We start from the raw sequence: 21,076 nt of genomic DNA on the forward strand, positions 1-21,076 counted from the left end.
ATACACAATTCCTTCAAAACATGTTAATTAAAATGAAATATAACAAAACATCCTACGCGTTTTATTAAATAGTTCCAATATTACGTTTATGAATTTAAACCATATGAAGAAAATAGTGAAAAGTGTCGTTTAAGTGACAGTAAAGCATAGTCACTTAAATAGTATTTAACTGTCCTTCGAATAAAAAAGGATTAGCTTTCTAGTTTGTGCACACATTTAGGACTATTATTTATATACAGGAATGCCTTATTTGTAAATGCTGCATATTCTAATGCACTATTTGCTTGCATGTACACTATATTGCCAAAAGTATTTGGCCGGGTGTATAAAATCAAGCACTTAGTCATGGAGACTGTTTCTACAAACATTTGTGAAAGAATAGGCCGCGCTCAGTGATTTCCAGCGTGGAACTGTCATAGGATGCCACCCGTGCAACAAATCCAGTGGTGAAATTTCCTCGCTCCTAAATATTCCAAAGTCAACTGTTGGCTTTTTTACAAGAAAATGGAAGAGTTTGAGAACAACAGCAACTCAGCCACCAAGTGGTAGGCCACGTAAACTGACAGAGAGGGGTCAGCAGATGCCGAAGCACATAGTGCAAAGACTTTCTGCACTGTCAGTTGCTACAGAGCTCCAAACTTCATGTGACCTTCCAATTTTGCCCACGTACAGTATGCAGCGAGCTTCATGGAATGGGTTTCCATGGCCGAACAGCTGCATCTAAGCCATACATCACCAAGTCTAATACAAAGCGTGGGATGCAGTGGTGTAAAGCCTTCTCTGGACTGATGAATCACACTTTTCCATCTGGCAATCTGATGGACGAGTCTGGGTTTGGAGGTTGCCAGGAGAACGGTATATATTTCGCATTGTGCCAAGTGTGAAATTTGGTGGAGGAGGAATTATGGCGTGGGGTTGTTTTTCAGGAGTCTGGTGTGGATGAACTTGACTGGCCTGCACAGAGTCCTGACCTGAACCCGATAAAACACCTTTGGGATGAATTAGAACGGCGACTGAGAGCCAGGCCTTCTCGACCAACATCAGTGTGTTACCTCACCAATGCGCTTTTGGAAGAATGGTCTAAAATTCCTATAAACTCACTCTGCAACCTTGTGGACAGCCTTCCCAGAAGAGTTGAAGCTGTAATAGCTGCAAAAGGTGGACCCACATCATATTGAACCCTACGAGTTAGGAATGGGATGGCACTTCAAGTTCATATGTGAGTCAAGGCAGGTGGCCAAATACTTTTGGCAATATAATGTATGTGTAAAGGTAAAGTATGGATGAAATATTATATACTTTTTATGTGTTTCATCGAATTTCTTTTTGTTGTATTTATTCACAATGCCAATAAAGGAATCTACAGTTTGAACATAATTATTTTAATATTGAAATGTTACAAATACTGTTAATAAATACTGCATCTAGTGTCTACTCCAAATTACCATAGGAGTCTATTGAAAGTGACCCTTTCAAACACAAGACTAAAAAATGAATGGAAATGATATAGTTATACATAACGGCATTTAATATGAATACAAATCACACTGACCTACAGTACATTAACAAACATGGTAAAATAGTGTTTCACATTGCAGCAGGTGTAATACAGCAAAACAAAGAATGAGAATGAAGGGTGAAATATGTATTAGTGCATACAAATAAATAGATAAAATATAATAAATATATACTTAAAACACCATTTAATGTAGAGAAAATAAAGATTCCTTCAATTTGAGGTTTGTCTTTCATTTTAAGGCTTTTGTCAGTGTTTGGGTGAACTTGGGTGCAAAGGTGGAATGTGTGAGGTATTACTAATATTATATTTCTTTAAAAAATATTTGAAGAATAAACAAAAAACTGCTGGATTGACATGTGTGCTGCTGGTTTTCCACCTCTTTAATTGTCATCGAGGTACCCCTGGAGCTCGGATTCCAAGGCCACCATGGACAACCTCTCTTCCTCATCCTCCTCATCAGGGAGGGTGTCATCCCCTTGATCCGGGAACAAAGCGTGTCCAACATATCGTTGGAGATCTTGGTGTTGCAGGAAGCCTGTTTCAAAGAATTCAAGTGGAAATGTGCTGCTACGGCAACTTTAAAAGTATTATTTTGGAGTGTACTCACTATGGTTCTGAGTTGAGGGGAACACCTCTGTCCAGGTGTAGTCTGCCAGTGAGATGGGCTGGCTGATCCAGGATTGCAGAAGCAACTGGTCCAGTGTCATCCTCTGGGTGGGTTCCGGGTGCAGCAGCCCATATAACACATCGTTCAGTTCTGGCACATAGGGCAGAGTTGGTAAACATCCGGACGAAACGTGATTCTAATCATGTTTCATCAAACATATACCAATGTTGTTCTCCCCAGGGGAAACTGGGTAACACATGGCCCACTGACACAGCTGAACCAATTGTTACTATAACAATCTACAAGGTTAATACAATTCGCTTCTCTTTCTTCCCCTCCATTTATCTGCTTTCTTTTGTATTTCAAGTTATCATTACATATATGTATTGTTGCATTTGAAACTATTGTATTGTTGATAATGGAGGTAATTATTGATTATCATTAGTGCTATTTCTATTGGTATTTGTATTGCTCCATTTGTAGTGCAATTATGCTCATTATCATTTTTGTGTTATTAATCTTTATTTCACTAACTGCTTCTTTGCTATCACTTTTACCATCATATTTGTACATATCCTATTTGCTAATGCTGTTAGGTTGTTTTTGTTGTTAATGTTGTCTCCGTCTTGTCCCCACAATTTTCCCCCTCTGTCTTCCTTTCCCCTCCTGCTCCAGCCCGGCTGCACCAAATAATAATATAAATCCATTTAATAAAGTCAAATACAAATAAGCCAACAAGACAAGTATCCCACACTTCTCTTTTCTAAAGTAAATCTGTACAGACGATATGGGCATCTACATCATATATATGATTTGCCTGAGTAGCTGGACAGGACCAAAAAAAAGAAAAAAGTAAACAACCGGAAGAAACAAAGGAAATAAAGTGTTCAAGCACCTGGGGAGAGGGGAAACGGGGGCTTCAGTTTGGCACCCAGGATCTCAGCCACATTACAGAAGGGGTTTTCACTGAACAGCAGCGTGTAGAGAAAAACCCCGAGAGACCACATCTCCAACTCTGGTCCCTCGTAGCTACACAAGAAAAACAAGACATTAACTATGCAGAGATTGCCAACTTGTGTTGATCCCGTAATTTGTTGCCTCTGAGTGTTTTAAATAACTTTATGATTGTGGTATCCTTGATGTTGTTTGAATTTGAGTTTGAGTTTGAGTTTTGAGTTTATTTCGAACATGCAAGCATACAACATGATACATCACAATTTCCAGTTTCTTTTCAACATGTTCGAAAAGGAGTAGGAAGAAGCAGAGCTTATTTAATCCTACCCCCTTTCTTTACATAACAGTTGCAAAACTTTTTGTTCACTTCCTGTTCACAATTTTTTCACAATAAACTCCATAAGTAATCACAATAAAAATAAATAAATAAATAATAGTAAGAATTTAATAATAATAATTGGTGAAGTAAGTCATATTTCATATGATGAGATAAGTAAGATTACTTTAAGAATGAATGAATGGATGGATGAAATAAATTGAGAATGTTTGTCATGGTTCTTCTTCTTTGTACTTTGTAAACACTTTAAGTTTGAAGAGTTTCTTGAAGTGGATCATATTAGTACATTGTTTGATTGCTTTGCTTAATCCATTCCATAATTTAATTCCACATACTGATATACTGAAGGTCTTAAGTGTTGTACGTGCAAACAAATGTTTTAAATTACGTTTTTCTCTAAGATTATATTTCTCCTCTTTTTTTGAGAAGAATTGTTGTATATTCTTGGGTAGCAGGTTATAGTTTGCTTTGTGCATAATTTTAGCTGTTTGCAAATTCACTATGTCGTGGAATTTCAGTATTTTTGATTTAATAAATAAAGGGTTTGTATGTTCTCTATATCCAACATTATGTATTATTCTAACTGATCTTTTTTGTAACACCGTTAATGAATGAAGTGTACTTTTGTAATTATTTCCCCATATTTCTACACAGTAGCTCAGATATGGTAACACTAGTGAGCAGTAGAGAATATGAAGGGATTTTAACGCTGGTCGTCAAAGTTTATGGCCTGTAAAAGTCGTAAAGGACAGGAAAACAGTGCTCATTTGAGTGACTGTTCAAACACAACTCTCTCCATAAATGTACACTTTAGCCAACACTGTGGTTATAAAATTGTCCATTTGACATCACATTAAAAAGGAGCAGTGTAGAGATGAAGTACGTACGGGTTTCCTTGAAGCACTTCTGGGGAGCAGTACTCCAGTGTGCCACAGAAATGGTAAAAGCGCTTTCCTGAAGCCATCATGGCTGCAGAGCCAAAGTCTATGAGGCGGATGTGGAAACACTTGTCAATGATGATGTTCTCGTCTTTAATGTCCCTGTGCAGGATATTCTTTGTCCTCAGGTAGAAGACTGCTGCCACCAGCTGAGGGAAGAAGTCAGAAATGAGAGTTAAATATGACTAAATACTTATTGCAGGGGTGTCCAAACCTTTCCCAGCAACGGTCACCATTGAAGAATGGGACAACTACTTGGGCACATTTTGTTCATTAAAGACCTGATTTACTACCTAGTGTACTAAACCACATGCAAATGTGATAGCACACGCAAACCTGATCTACTAAACGTGTGCAGAGTGGATTGCGTCTGTTAAGTGAGCAGAATAAGGCGTGCAATCCTTTTGGCGTCTCTGTCGTCCTTAATATGCAAAACACACACAATACTGGGAGGAGAAAATGCAAATATATTTTATTAGCACGCGCAATGTGATTTATCAACACATATATATCGTCTATTCAGCAACATCATTCTATAATTGTATTTCTACTGGATGACTTATGGGGCTGATCTTTTTTTTTTTATATTTTGGAAATATATTACTATAATATATCATCAACATAAAAAACGTCTTTCATTGTGCATTTTCTTGCATTTGAGTCATTTCAGACGCACAAATGCGTTGGTGATGCGATTCACAGCCTCACGCACAGAATTAAGTGTCAGTGTGCAATGAAACTGCAGCCAATGATTTTTCTGATAGTCGAATAGTCAGCGATTATCTTAACGATTAATCGATTTGTTGAATAATAAAGCGTACACATATTTAATGCTCTAATATTTCCATTGACTTCTAAAAGCAGCTTAGGTTGTTTTAGGCATGTGCTAACCAACAACAAAGATGACTAATTAATTCATAAATATTTATTCATACTGTAACTGTGCTGCTCATTCAACTGTTCCAAAAATTAAAATGACTATTAAAAGGTTGTCCATTTAAAAAAAAAAGAAAAGGCAAATTGCTAAAAAAAAAAACCCAAAACAATTAACGTTGTTTATGTATTTAAAAAATGTTAAAATAGCAGCAATGAAATCCAACAACAAAACACAAAATCTAACAAAGAGCATTTTGTGATGTTTAAAAAGCTGCATACTGGTATATTGACTATTGATTACCGGTATGTTTAATCTTATGTAACCTCCGCATTGGCGCCTGTGTGTGTTAGTTGAATTGATGTAGTTTAGCTGGCTGACTTAGGCTAAAATGTCATATTTATTTTTCACACAACTTCGTCTCACTCTTGTTAGCTAGCTAGCAAGGCGTAAGCGAACACTCTCACCGAGACTGAGACCGCTTCCTCCCTCCAGCTGTCCAACATCATGTCCCTGCTTTAAATGCTCGCCTATTGCAGATACAGTATACAACCGTAAAAACAAGGTTTGCTTTGCAAAATGAGCAAGGTGGTCATGTTTTTAACAAGAATAAGAGGAAAAGTTCTCACATTTTACATGTTAGCACTGGCAATGTTTTTGCGAGTGGCAGTGCTGATCCGCCTCTGCCTGGAAAAACAGAAGTGTTGACATCGTGACTATTGTTGACAAATATAATTGTCGTCGACAAATATTCTTGTCGACTAATCGTTGCAGCCCTAAATATTCTTGTCGACTAATCGTTGCAGCCCTAGTGTACATGTTTCTGTTGTCTAGATGGTGATTCAGAAAAGGTGTTACGCATTATAGATGTGTGCGGCGGTTTAACACATGGCACACAGGTAGGAGCATGATAATATGAATGTCGATAAAATCATGGTCTCTGTGGTAAAAGGCCTGCATACATGCAAAAGCCTCATTTAAATAAGGCGTTCTGCACCACTTTTCATTTGCACATGCAGTCTTAGTAAATCACACGCAACACGCACACTCAGAGTAAACGCTATTTTATTTTTTGCACACGCTGTTTAGCGCGTGTTGTTTGGATCTTAGTAAATCCGGCCCTTATTGCATACCTGTCTAAAGATGTAGCTCGCCAGGGGCTCATCCAGTTGTGGCTGCATGTCGATAAATTCAAAGAGGTCCAAACCCTCTCCGTGTTTCTCCATCACCATCTGAAAGTAACTCCCATTCTCAAACACCTCCAGCACCTAATGAAGGAAACACACGCGATGCTGAAGGAAAGGTTGTGCGTTATGCGAATAAGTTGCAGAACACAAGTCTGATACCTTGACGATGTTGTGATGCTGCACACGAGTCAGGATGGCGATCTCTTGGCTGACTCTGCCCAACATCGGGTCATCCACCCAGCAGTCGCTAACGATCCTGGCCTTGCTAATAAACTTCACTACAGCCTGCAAAAGTGGAAGATTCAGTTAGGACAGGCCTGGGCAATTATTTTGACTCGGGGGTCAAATTTAGAGAAAACATTTTGTCTATTTTTAGGAACACTAATATAAAACCTTACAATAATGTCTGATTGAATGCTAAAAATGTTATGACAGACCGCCTTAAAAAACGGAATGGAATTTCTTAATTTTTTTACTGAATGAGACACCCAGAAAGTACATGACAATAATATTGGATTTACAATATTAACTATGAAGATAAAACACTGAATATTGACAACATATGAACATCACACCCCCTTTCGCTCGACATATTTTACAATCAAGAGAAAACGCAACAAAAATGCAACAAACACAGCGAAAACCCCACCTACAATCTGATATATCACTAAGCTTTAGAACTTTGTTGTAAAAATCTCCTTCCGCGTCTGTCCCTGACAGGCCGCTCTGGAAACACTCTGTGGAAACGCTCCCCACCAACAGTGCTTGGTGCCTCATCTGAGCTGCTGTGACTTAGATTACCAAATTAACTAATTACATTACCATACTAACTAATTAGATTACCATAGTAACTAGTAAAGTATATGACGCAAAAGCGCCTGCGTTCCCCTCCAAGGTTTCTCATTGTTATCCCATTGGGTTGAGTTTTTTCTTGCCCTGATGTGGGATCTGAGCCGAGGATGTCGTTGTGGCTTGTGCAGCCCTTTGAGACACTCGTGATTTAGGGCTATATAAGTAAACATTGATTGATTGACCTGCATTTAAAAAAAACACATTTAATGGTTGCATTAACTGGTTTAGAACGTTTTATGGAACTGTTCTTACTTCTTGTCCATCGCAGCGTCTAACAGCCTTCCAGACAAAGCCAAAGGCTCCTTTACCAAGAGCTTTAATAGGCTGGTACTCCTCCAGAAACTGCCCATCGCAGGCCCGAGAGTGTTCAAGATCCAAGGTGCAGCGCAACGCCTCCACATGACTGGCCTCTGCAATCTTCTGAGGGAGGGTTTTGGAAAAACTACATACTCAATCTGTGACTCATTTGAATTACAGGAATTATTTTCTTCAACTGACCTCTCCAAGACTGGCTCCGGACTTGTTGAAGAGGGATTTATCAGTTTGCAACAAGGACCCCTGCTGTCCACGCCTGCTCATCCACACGCAGATCATCGGGCTTCCATCGGGAAGTTTGGTTCTGACCACGTCACACTGCACCTCTGGAGATGAAGTGGTCAGTTTCATTGTGTTAACTGACAATAGAATTGTAATAAAGGCCTAAACGAACCAACTCTTGTGCCATCTCTGTGGTAGCCGCTTCCTTCAAAGTGGCCCTCGTGTATCAGTGGCGCATCAGAGCTGACACCACCTACCTCCACCTTCTGTTTCTTTGGTGTTGACGTAGCAGGATGGTCCGTTACTGATGGAACCTCACTATTTGGCTCACTAATGCAGAATTCATGGCCATTTTCCTTAGGAATGTAAGAGACAACCCCCCACTGATCCAATTCAACATGCTTTTCAGGCGAGGCGTGATTGACCTCTTTATTGGCGCTGACAGGCCCAGATGCCGGGTCAGAGCTGAGCACACACGGGGAGGGCGTCCGCAGTAGCTCGGCCGTGTCGCAAGAGGTCATGGAGTGCTGGTTTTCATTAATGCCTTCAGCCCCGTTGAGAAGTTCCCCGCTGCCGCTCAGATCTAGGTCAGCCAGGGCTCGGGTCACCAGATCGCCATTGCTGTTGAGGTCCAGGAAACAGCTCATCTCTGCCTGGCATGGATCAGAACCACAGTGACCAGCAATCTTTTCACAAAAGCCAGAGGAAGACCTGCAAAATAGCATATTTTTCCCTCAATCTGCATCATTTGTCGACATTCACTAATATATAGTTAAGATATTGCAGTAGGTAAATATAAGAGTCACACCTGCTCTCCATTGAAATTACTTCAAAGCTGGAGTCTTGGAGGATAGACAAAATTGAGCATCTGTCTTTTGTCACACCAGATGACTTGACACCTTTGCTATGAACAGCGTGCCCATTTTGAGTGGGCCTGTCTAAAAGACATGCATGTCAATATGGAGTATGCAGTGTTACTGACAGAGATTAATACTGGACATTAAGCTGTACCTGCAGTGATCTCAATGATAGGATGCCTTTGTGTCTTAACCTCACAGCCAAGCTCCTGTTCACGTGTCTTCTCAATAGAAACCTTGCAGGCTGCGTCTTCTTCTGGATGGTCCACCCAGGCAAATGTCTTAAGGAGTGCCTCAGTGGTATCTCCTGTCTCTAAGTGGCTACTGGCGCCAGCGATCTGGGCTGCTTCCTCCAGAAGTTCTGAGGTGTCATCAGCACTGTGAAAAATGGCAGACATTAACCTACCTTGAAGCCACTACTGCTGCAGCCTTACAAGTAGGTAAAAAGCAATCTACAGCAACAGGAAATGTGGTAAAACAGGGTCTCTGCAGGTTTCAACAAGTCAAATTTAAGACCACAATGAATATAATTTAAGACCATTGCATATCCATACAGACAAAATAGTACAAAGATATAAAGGTAACACTGAGGGCCATAATGAATTGTAAGTATATTAATTCATTCACTGCTCTTTTACATTGGAAAACAAAATAGTTTAACTACTTAAATACACCAGAAACCTCTCTATTGCAAACCAATTGAAAAACAGAAAAAAATATTAGCAAACATAACAGCCATTTTTCACATTTGCCACTGAAGTGTTGTCTTGCAAAAGGTGCAGTGTGCTTCATATCAAGTATTTTCATGTAGCAACAACCAGAACATCAGCAATGGTAGAAGAAAGCGCAACAATGTATTGTCTGTGAAAGGGACTGTTAGCATCTCTGCTAAAGCTAAATGGTTAATTTCTGCAGTGTTTTTGCGGCTGTCTGTATTGAGCAAAAAGATAAAAACATCTACAGTACTACTACTGTATCTGCACAAAAAAAACAGAGTGCAGACAACATGACTGTCAGAAAAGAAAGAAGGTGATTATGGCTTGCAAGCCTCAAACAGAATTTGGATGTGAAAAATGTTCATTCAAATTTGCTCCGCTCATTTTGTATCTGGTATGTATGAATATATTTTACCTGTTTTTTGTGACTTTTTCCAAACATATTGCTAGTAAACAAGGTCTAGTTTTTATTTAAGCATGACAAGATGACATTTGCAAATCTCCCTTGCTTTGCTCACCCAACCATAAACTGAGTGTAAACACTAAACAGTCAACCTTTATAGATTTTAATGTCAGTTGCTGTATAAACTTTGAGAAAAGTTTAGGCATGAGAATCTGACCTGGAAGTGTTGAAATAAATAATAGAAATAATATATGAGAATGACGGTGTTTTTTTTTTTATAGTTTTACTGCTATGAGTAAACTACTAGCACATCTAGTGTGTGCTTACTGCAAGTAAGCCACTTAACCCACATAACACTTCTTTAGGGGGGTTAAGTTGATCCTGGAATAATTGTGCAAGGTTTTGTGGCTTTTCAGCATCTTTTGACACAGACTTATCCCAGATTTTTTACTTTTACATTATCCTTCCATTCACTGTCACCGCAATGTTTACAAACGCTTCCATCCTCGATGGCTCCACATCTGGGTCCTAAACACGTAATACGTTTCCATCCACTGACTCCATGCATGCTTTAAATTGATCGTTTTGGAGCCACAAATCGTTGAACTTGCACTTACCCATCTGATGCAAGTAATACAGCTTTGCTGTGGGCCTTCGTTAAGTTTTCGCTGCTGCGATGCTAAGCTGTAACAAAACACTGCTGCGCACACACATCAAACTAGGTGGTGCGCGATTAATTCTGAGCAGGCAGCACAGGTAACGTGGTTCTGTTTTGTAGTTATGATATAGCGTCCTCAAATATCAAAACTTTTAAAAGCAAGACTGAAGTTTATGCATGTTTTAAATAAAAGTAACGTTAACAGATTTTTAAGACCTTTCAAAATCGTATTTAAGACCTTTTTTGAGATTTTAGAAGAATTTTAAATATTTTAAGGCCATAAATTTGGATTTAAGACTTTTTAAGACCCTGCGGATACCTGTAAAAAATGACAGAGAAGATGGGGATATCAATGTGCACACTAAGCAATTGACATAATAAACCAGATTAATTGAGTTTCAGAGCATTAAGAAAGGTTGAACAACCATAAAATCTGGACAAATTAGAGCACACCAATTTAGACCAAACAAACTGTGACAATACTTGTCCAGCAGATGGTGCAAGAGATAGAATAAACCTGATGCTTTAATCCAGGGGTGTCAAATTCAAATACAGAGTGGGCCAAAATTTAAAACTGAACAAAGCCGCGGGCCAAGGTTGAACAAATTAACCTTTTGATAGGGACCCAAACAAGTTTTGCATTGAATATTGAACAAGCAAGGCTTATATAACTTTATAGTGACATGCAAAATCGAGTTTCAAATAATAATAATAATAATTAAAAAATATCAATGGCATATCAAATACAATTTAAATAAAAATTGAATGCCTCTTTTCTATTTGCAGCCTTCTGAGGTAAATATCAACATGAACTTTTTCCACAGGCTAATAAATTTGAAAATAAAATAATGAATAAACCAACCATTCAGGACTTTAAACTGCTCAGTTTGCAACACACTGATCTAATCTGATGTGCCCAAGCCAGATACCTGGCATCTTTTCTTGGATGCTAGTTCATTAATGTCGGGGCTCAGACTTTGAGCTGAGGCAACCTTTATTATCGAACGAAGATGTTCATCAGTCATTATGTATCTCGTCCACCTGGACCACAGTCTTGGGGGCGTGCCTTAAATGCACTGCCTTTAACGTACTCTACGAGCTATCGTCACGTCCGCTTTTCATCCATTCTAACATCGTTCAGACCCAGTCACAAGATATGTGCGGCTTCTGTACGCACACACGAGTGAATGCAACGCATACTTCATCAGCAGCGATACAGGTTACACTGAGGGTGCCAGTTTAAAAACGTTAACACTGTTAGAAATATACGCCACACTGTGAACGCACACCAAACAAGAATGACAAACACATTTCGGGAGAACATCCGCACCGTAACACAACATAAACACAACAGAACAAATACCCAGAATCCTTTGCAGCACTAACTCTTCCGGGACGCTACAAAATACACCCCCGCTACCACCAACCCCCCCCCCCCCCCCCCACACGCACACACCTTGTGCATTGCATTCAATTGTGTGCACGTGCAGAAGCCGCACATGTTATGTGACTGGGCCAGCACTCGTTGGACTGGCTGAAAAGCAGACTTGACAATTTTCGGGAGGGGCGCTGAAGTTTGGAAGATTCCCGGGAGGGTTGGCAAGTATTAGAATTAGCGGTGAATGCGGTTTTACAGCGGCACCGCCACTATATATAATCGGCGGGCCAGCTTTAGTGTTAATTTGATATCGCCTCAAGGGCCAAGTGAAATTTGGCCCGCGGGCCAAATTTGACACCCATGCTTTGATCTGTCTGTGACGGTCAAGCAAATTAACTGCATGTATTTTTTAGCAAATCTAGACACATGTAATATACTTTATTGTTTAGGACAGAGGTGTCCAAAGTTCAACCTGGAGACCATTTGCAGCTCGCAGATATTTTTTTAATGGCCTGCGGCACATTCTAAAAATACTAGCAGAACTTTTTTTTAAAAAACTGGAATAAATGGGCATGCAGGTGATATGTAACAAGAAGTTGCAATGTTGACTCTGATATCACAAAGCGGCCATGCAGGCTGTTTTATTCTTTATCATTCATTGCACAAAAAATAATAATGAATAAAAATTAATGTTTTTATGAATTATTGATGTACTGAAGGCTCCAATTACTTCACAGCAAATATTCCACTTTGAAATAGTATCTGGGAGAAAATCTTGCAAATTTTGTGTGTTTGCTATAAAGTTTATAAAGTCTTTATGACAAACAAAAAAAATTAAGATCGACGGATAGATCTGAAGATTTAAGGGTAAAGAGTAAAAAAATACAATAAGGTATGACTTATTTTTAACAAATTTATGAATCATGAGTTACCTTTTGGATACCTGATAATTTCAATGGGATTTTATTTTTAAACTGTCATTGCTAAAAAATATAATAAGGAATCAAAAATAATGTTGTTCATGAATGTAAATATTGCATATTGTGTGCTTTTGCCTGATAAAGTAGGGTTTTCTCTAACAAAAAGGGAAAAAACATTAAAAATATATATTCTTATTGACAGATATATTTAAAGTTGATCTAGGGATTCAATTGTTAAAACAATTTAATGTGACCTATTTTTTAAATTTTTATGACTGTCTCAGACCCTTCTGGGTTCCCAGGACCAAACTTGAGAAAACCCTAAAGTTGAAGAAAATCTATATATTGTATTGGTTTTGAAAATGAAAAATATCAAAATGGCCCCCGCATGCTTTAATTTTTCAGTGTGCGGCCGGCCCTCAGATTGCCGGTTTAAGCAATCTAAAAAGGCTGTAAATAATTAATGTTGGTACTTTTTGCACATGTTAATTAAAAAGCGAACCGTCATCTGACACGATTGACGTTGAGAGCAAACAAGACGCTGACTTACACAAACACACGTGTGGACGTGACAGCAGGAGGGGACAACGTGGATAGAGCACTTCCTTGTTTGTCCAGCCTGGTGCTATTCCCAGTGAAAATCCTACCCCGCCCTGTGGATGATCTGCGCCGGCAGGCATCTTGCACCATGGCCATGTGTCCGGCCACCAGTGAGGAAGGGTCGATGACTGAAGTTGACAGTACAATGAGAAACTCACACAAAGATACAGTAAAGACACAATGGCAGCATGCATAAAGGCACCTGGTGGCCAAACACCTGCCATCTTGAGCACTTGAACAGTTTACCTGATTTCCCAGACTGTTGGGATTCAGATGTACTTTTGCCAGCCTCGGCTTGAGGCTCGGGGAAGGGACTCATCTTCCTGACCGAATCGGACATCCATCCGTAGAAACCGGGCATGAGGAAAGTGACACACTGTTGAGGGCATAGGCAAGTGACAAATGAGGCTTGGCGAAGAAGACAAAGCACCTGCCATCCTTCCCAAGCTGCGGTCTCATTGGCTGACCTTTCCCAGGAGCTCGACCTTGCTGTAGCCAAACAGACTGAGAGCCTGTTGATTGCGGATGCTGCAGATTGAACCATCAGGTCGCAGCAGGAGTAGGCCGCTGAGAGGGGCGAAAGCAAAGATTGTGCCAGTGTACTCCAGTGTGGGGTCGAGGGAGAGGACCCGGCTGTCTTTCTTGATGCCTGAGTTGAGAAAAATCTAATTTAAGTTTTGCGTAAATAAAGGTCATAACAATTTTTTTTTTTAAACACCGATTCCTTATAATCAGCAATAAACAGTGACCAACACAAGTGGAACGAAATTGGCTGTTTAATTTAAAACTGAAAATGCTGAAGTACAAACAGTAGTTTATTATATTACATGTTCTAAATCAGGGGTGTCAAACTAATTTTAGCTCAAGGGCCGCATAGAGGCAAATCTGTGCACACGCGGGGCGGACTATTAAAATCATGGCATTAAAATAAAGACAACTTCAGATTGTTTTCTTTGTCTTACTTTGGCCAAAAATAGAACAAACACATTCTGAAAATATTACAATATAAATATTTAAAAAAATACCGGCAGCGGTAAAGTTTAGATCCATGAAGGAAAGAAGAAAGTGAATGAACGTTTATAACTGAATAAATTTACATATGCATAAAAAGTTGTTTTCTTTTGTAGTATTTTTTTTTATGAATTAAGTAACGTTTATGACAACCTTTTTCCAAAACACAATATAGAATGTGAGATATAACAGGATAATGCATACATTCATCATTTGTTTTCAAAACGGTTACAAAAAAGTGGGACCCCAAAAATTTACTGTGGGACCTCATTTTTATGACTTGATGGGGTTTCTGGGACCCCAATCTTAAAATTCCTAGCGCCAACACTGATGGAGTATTGGTGCGTGCAAAACAGCAGCAGGCGGCTGTGGCCTGCGGGCCGCTTCTAATACTAATCAAATATCATCCCGGGGCCCACAGATCATTCATTTGCGGGCCGGATCTGGCCCGCAGGCCTTGACTTTGACACATATGTTCTAAATCATGAATGTAAACTATTACATATGCTCACTGTGTTCAGTGTGTGAGACTTCCATTTTGGGTGCATCGTCTTTATCAAGACTCTCTGTTGTGTATGCACATTCCACCCCACTGTGTTGTGTCTGGGGCCTTGCACACTGCACAGCCCCCTGAAGCTTAATGCACAACGGAACCGACACGCCGTCTCTGCTTTTACCACAAACTCGCTGGATCCTCAGCATCTGAAGAGGAGCATAGGAGCAAATATGCTTGAACACAAACTTGATGAGAGTCAGCTTTTCCTAAAGGAGTGGCACAGATTTGGTGGTGTGCTTACTTTGGGCAATGCTTGGGAGTGAAGGGGGATTTGTAAGGAAGGGATTAGCTCCATGACAGAAAGTCCTTTTAAGTCATCAGGATGGTGGTATCCATGGAGATGCGCAAACGCTGAGTCACATGAAATAATATTACCCTAAAGGATGGAAATACACATTTATTAGGTTAAGGTGAGAGATTAATTCTCCCAGTTGAAACCACACAGTTCCTCATCATCATCATGTAAAATTTCAACGCCTCAATCATTGGTATGTGTTCATCTACAAAACCATTCTGGGGTATCACTCCATCTTATTTGTCTTGTCTTTTAACAAAGAAACAAGGAAGTCACAATCTTCGTTCAATGAATGTTCTGCAATTTGTCGTCCCCAAAGTAAGAACTAAACTGGGCAAGAAAGAATTTAGCTTTTCAGCACCGAATGCTTGGAATAACCTACAATCAGATCTTCAACTTCAAACCCTTGTTACTACATTAAATGAGTTTAAAGCTTCTGTGAAAGGATTGCAGTCTACCTTGTCTGTATGCACATGTGTTATGTGAGCAAGTTTTAATGTTGTAAATTAGATGTTTTATGTGTTGTTTACTGTTTTTAATGTAACCTTGCTGCTGCCCTCTTGGCCAGGTCTCCCTTGGAAAAGAGATCTTTGGTCTCAATGGGATTTTACCTGGTTAAATAAAGGATAAAAAAAAATTAATAATTAAAAATGTTTTTACATAAAATGCTGAAATAAAGGTTATGATTTGTATGCCTGCCTTTAGATAATATTACTCAAATATTTTTACAATGTCAGGTGATATTACTTTAATACTATGCCCATTATTTTTGTGGAACTACACTACCCTGTAGAATACCACTAGGCATTTCTAATATTTTTTCCCATCCTTTATTCATTTTACTACGGTATGACAAGGCAATATATATATATATATATATATATATATATACTATATATATATATATATATATATATATATATATATATATATATATATATATATATATATATATATATATATATATATATATATATATATATATATCTATATATATATATATCTATATATATATATATCTATATATATATATATATATATATATATATATATATATATATATATATATATATATATAGATATATATATATATATATATATATATATATATATATATATACATACACACACATGCACACACACACATATATATAAAGGCTGGCAAATTAAAAAAACACATACATCTTGAGTAAATGACAAATATGCGGAAATGCGTTCCACATTTTCCAACATTAAAGCAAGATGTTCTCCATTTTGTGACATTCTGTGGGTGCACACCGACATTGGGATCTCTTCGGACATTGTCACAACATCAACCTAAAAGAAGAGACATTTTGAGTAATGTAATAACACATTTGGGGTATATGCATGCCCATCATTAGCACATATTACTTGACAAGCATTTTACTTAAGGTCGAAGCAACAACATTGGTTAACATACCACTTTTCCAGACACAGATGCCACAGTCCCATCCGTTAGCAAAAACTCCTCATTCAACGCTTCTTCTAAAACCTGTGTGGTTTTCCTCAAGACACAAAACAGCTTTTTTCCTTTCAATGTATTAGCGGTGCACTCAAACAGTTTGCAGGCATCATCGTTGGCCGATAGAATCTAAAAAACAACAGTACAACCAGAACATTATATTACTGCAGAACTGAGGACATAAAGTAAAAATTGCATCAACAACAACAAAATTAGTACCTCTCTGCTTTTGTGATCCACTATTATAAGCACTTTGTTTGGGTTGAAGGCCAATGGAGATACAGACAGTACACAATCTGCTGATATAAGATGACCATAAAGGTTGTCTTCCATTTCTGACATTGTGGACGGTCGGGGGAGGGCATTGACAGAAATGTCATGATGCAAGTTGGACATTTCGTAGTTTCTTGATGATGAATGTTGACCTGTAAGCCAAACAAAGTTAAAATATCCCTCTGACTATGTAACAATTGTCTGTAAAAAAAAAACGGTCAAGAGCAAAACCTCTAACATGTCAGTCAGAAACATTCAATCTGACCAATTATAGCCTGGGAATCAAAATAATTTAGTCCAATCTGTAGTTTAAGCCTTTCAAGTTTCTTGTTGCAGACAATTTAAAAAACACAAACAAATCTAAAAAAAAAGTTCTCCTCTTGCACCGGCATACTTTTTGCCCCCGGGAGCTTCCGTAGCTTCCTTAGCGAGGAGAGCGAGACGTTTGTTCCAAAGAAAAGAAAAGTGGTGTCAGTAGTTTGGTTTTGCGGCAACAGGCGTGGAACAAATGACTGCATACCGCAAAGTTTGTTAAAAAAAAGGCAGCCGCACATCAAACTTATTCCAGCATCTGAAACTGAAGCCTCCAGCTGAGGGCGGAAATGCAACTCGTTACGATGTAAATAAGGCTGTTACAACAGACAAACTCCAACAAAAAAGCATCTTACTGTGGTGTAATCATTTACACAAGATATCATGTACGATGAAAAAGAAGCTAAGTGGAGTACGATCACTAAAGCAGTCGCTCTACATGTTGCAAAAGATGTGGTGCACGTACAAAAAAAAAGCCTCCATTTATCCACTTACTAAAACTATAGTCCTCTCAATGCTTTACTTGATTATTTATTTGCATACAATGTACAACACTACATCTTTATTTACAAAACCATGAATGTTGTCTGTCTATCTGTGTTGGCCCTGCGATGAGGTGGCGACTTGTCCAGGGTGTACCCCGCCTTCCGCCCGTGTGCAGCTGGGATAGGCTCCAGCACCCCCGTGACCCCGAAAGGCACAAGCGGTAGAAAATGGATGGATGGATTTTAATCAAGACATAAGATTTAAGTTTGCACATTATTAATCTCAATGTTGGCGATTATTATTTATTTGGATGATGGATAAATAACGATACATTTTTGTTTACAGAAGTATATTTGTTCAAGACAGAAGTATTGCCCCTGGAAGATCTTAATTTAGTTCTCTGAAAATTATTCTATAAAAAGTACAATTCATATCTGGGCTAAAAAGAACAACATTAAACAAATTAAAATTATGCTAAGAGTAATATGAAGTGTATGCTTTGTCATTTCAAACCAAGGTTTTATGATCAACTAAAAGAAACATTTGTTTTTTATTTATCTATGTCATTTATATTCATCGGTTTCTTTAAAATATAGGGGAAAAATCGTAAAAAAAAATTGTGAATCAAATTTTTGGTGAAAAAAAAAATCGGGAGATTATATTTTTAGGCCAAATCAAACACAAAGTAAAAAACACAAATACAAATAGACAGAATAGAAATTGAAAGAGCAAATGAAACCAAATTACTAGGTATAATGATTGACAATAAATTGAACTGGAAATCTAATGTAAAAAATATACATAACAAAGTAGCAAGAAACACGTCAATAATAAATAAAGCAAAACATGTTCTAAACCAAAAATCACTTTATATTCTCTATTGCTCACTAGTCTTACCATATCTGAGTTATTGTGTAGAAATATGGGGAAATAACTACAAAAGTACACTTCATTCATTAGCGGTGTTACAAAAATGATCAGTTAGAATAATACATCATGTTGGATATAGAGAACATACAAACCCTTTATTCATTGAATCAAAAATACTGAAATTCCACGACACAGTAAATTTGCTAACAGCTAAAATTATACACAAAGCAAACTACAATCTGCTACCCAAGAACATACAACAATTCCTCTCTACAAAAGAGGAGAAATATAATCTCAGAGAAAAATTGTATTTAAAACATTTGTACGCACGTACAACACTTAAGACCTTCAGTATATCAGTATGTGGAATTAAATTATGGAATGGATTAAGCAAAACAATCAAACAATGTACTAATATAATCCACTTCAAGAAAATGTTCAAACTTAAAGTGTTTACAAAGTACAAAGAAGAAGAACAATGATAAACATTCTGAATTTATTTCATCCATCCATTCATTTTCTTGATAATCTTACTCATCTCACCAAATGAAATACAACTTATTTATTTATGTACTTTTAATGTTATCACTTATGGAGTGTATTGTGAATACATTGAGAACAGGAAGCGAACAAAAGTTTTAGCAACTGCTATGTAAAAGAAAAGGGGTAGGATTAAAGAAGCTCTGCTTCTTCCTACTCCTTTTCGAACATGTTGAACAGAGAAACTGGAAATTGTGATGTATCATGTTGTATGCATGCATGTTGCAAATAAACTCAAGGCTAATGTCGCTTGTTTACGTACCTGTGGAGGAGCCAGAATAGTAGCGTCGCTGCAATGCTAACAAGTTCCTTTTCTGCAGTGGTCTCTGGGTACAAGGGTAGGACATGTTCAAGTCGAACTCGTCCTCCAAGAAATCGGAGGAGAGATCGGGAACCACACAAATGGTCGCTCCTTTATCCATGAAGAGTTGTCTTGCTTCGAATCGACTATCGCTGCTCAGCGACATTGTTGTTCGGTTATCTCGCTGCAATAGCAGTTGGCAACCAAAACTAAAGAGACGTGTTGTCTTAAAAGCAGTGTTTTGATGAAACGACGTCAAAGAGATTGGATGCGACACTTACCTTAAATCCCAGCAACACTTTGGAAGAACAGAATGGTCTCCGGGGTTAGTTGACGACAGTTGACAAGGAAACAACTCCCTTGTGTTTTTAGCTTAGCCAAGCTAGCATGTTATATGCTAATTCCGCTATAAACAGCTACGTACGGTGTTCGTTTCCGTCTAAGCGCTCTTAATACCGAGTTGAAATCGCCGTAAGTGATTTCACAACGTCAAATACACGAGCAGGGCAAGTTTAGCATTTATAATCGGTGTTTTTTAGCCCACTGAGTCGTTGAGATAGTTTTGTAACTCGCGGGCTTCCTGAGCCGGCCAAACAAATCATACACGGAAATGCATTGGAGCCAATCGAGAAGAAGGATTCGAAACCAGAAACGCTCATTGGCTGAGTTCGCAAGACGACCCGCCTCTGTTTCTATGGTAACGGCGCTACTCTATTATATTCGGTGTATTTCAACCACTAGTGTGCCGTGAGATACAGTCTGATGTGCCGTGGGAGATCATGTAATTTCCCCTAATTGGGTTAAAAATATTTTTTGCAAACAAGTAATTATAATCTGCAAATGTGCCTTTGTTGAATGTCTGTACTGTATAGAGCTAAATAATCAAATGTAAATAATCAAATGTAGACTCTTTTTCTTATACTTTCTGATACCTCTCTCTGTGTCCACTACTTGCTGTACATATCGTACCAAGTCAGTCCTACACTGTTCCAATGTCCATTTCTCTGATGATGCAATTGTTGATGACTGAAGTGTTGATACCAACCAAACCTAAACCCTCCTACCCCCTCCATATCCCACAACCCGGATTGTAAATAATGTAAATAATTCAATGTATATATTCTGATGATTATCTTGTGTGATGACTGTATTATGAAAATAGTATACACTACCGTTCAAAAGTTTGGGGTCACCCAAACAATTTTGTGGAATAGCCTTCATTTCTAAGAACAAGAATAGACTGTCGAGTTTCAGATGAAAGTTCTCTTTTTCTGGCCATTTTGAGCGTTTAATTGACCCCACAAATGTGATGCTCCAGAAACTCGATCTGCTCAAAGGAAGGTCAGTTCTGTAGCTTCTGTTACGAGCTAAACTGTTTTCAGATGTGTGAACATGATTGCACAAGGGTTTTCTAATCATCAATTGGCCTTCTGAGCCAATGAGCAAACACATTGTACCATTAGAACACTGGAGTGATAGTTGCTGGAAATGGGCCTCTATACACCTATGTAGATATTGCACCAAAAACCAGACATTTGCAGCTAGAATAGTCATTACCACATTAGCAATGTATAGAGTGTATTTCCTTAAAGTTAAGACTAGTTTAAAGTTA

The 21,076-nt window shown here is 38.4% G+C and overlaps 1 protein-coding gene across 2 annotated transcripts; it reads right to left on the reverse strand.

The window, feature by feature from the left end:
• Positions 1 to 1,519: 1,519 nt before the first annotated feature.
• LOC133631353 (PAS domain-containing serine/threonine-protein kinase-like) lies at positions 1,520 to 20,087 on the reverse strand. Of its 2 annotated transcripts, none has more exons than XM_062023544.1 (21): positions 19,746 to 20,087; positions 19,426 to 19,673; positions 16,902 to 17,107; positions 16,641 to 16,811; positions 16,382 to 16,516; positions 15,146 to 15,280; positions 14,861 to 15,050; positions 13,805 to 13,986; positions 13,584 to 13,713; positions 13,288 to 13,465; positions 8,817 to 9,040; positions 8,614 to 8,743; positions 7,978 to 8,516; positions 7,767 to 7,909; positions 7,521 to 7,685; positions 6,576 to 6,701; positions 6,363 to 6,497; positions 4,305 to 4,504; positions 3,022 to 3,155; positions 2,127 to 2,276; positions 1,520 to 2,054 (listed from the first exon to the last, which is right to left on the reverse strand). In XM_062023544.1, exons 2-21 carry the CDS (start codon positions 19,628 to 19,630, stop codon positions 1,900 to 1,902), a joined length of 3,633 nt encoding a protein of 1,210 aa, XP_061879528.1. In that variant the 5' UTR covers positions 19,631 to 19,673; positions 19,746 to 20,087; the 3' UTR covers positions 1,520 to 1,899. The 2 variants fall into 2 exon arrangements, with proteins under 2 accessions (XP_061879528.1, XP_061879527.1); XM_062023543.1 differs by having other exon boundaries at positions 7,521 to 7,688.
• Between the last annotated feature and the right edge of the window lie 989 nt (positions 20,088 to 21,076).

This window comes from Entelurus aequoreus, linkage group LG16, assembly GCF_033978785.1.
Source record: "Entelurus aequoreus isolate RoL-2023_Sb linkage group LG16, RoL_Eaeq_v1.1, whole genome shotgun sequence".
Taxonomy (NCBI): Eukaryota; Metazoa; Chordata; class Actinopteri; order Syngnathiformes; family Syngnathidae; genus Entelurus; species Entelurus aequoreus.

Excerpts from the sequence above, each read along its gene's own strand:
- LOC133631353 (XM_062023543.1), bottom strand. The coding sequence starts at position 19,630 with ATGTCGCTGAGCAGCGATAGTCGATTCGAAGCAAGACAACTCTTCATG. Across the intron at positions 17,108-19,425 it reads CTATTCTGGCTCCTCCACAG|GTCAACATTCATCATCAAGA; the intron begins GTACGTAAACAA and ends TTTGGCTTACAG. Across the intron at positions 7,910-7,977 it reads CAGAGATGGCACAAGAGTTG|AGGTGCAGTGTGACGTGGTC; the intron begins GTTCGTTTAGGC and ends CTTCATCTCCAG.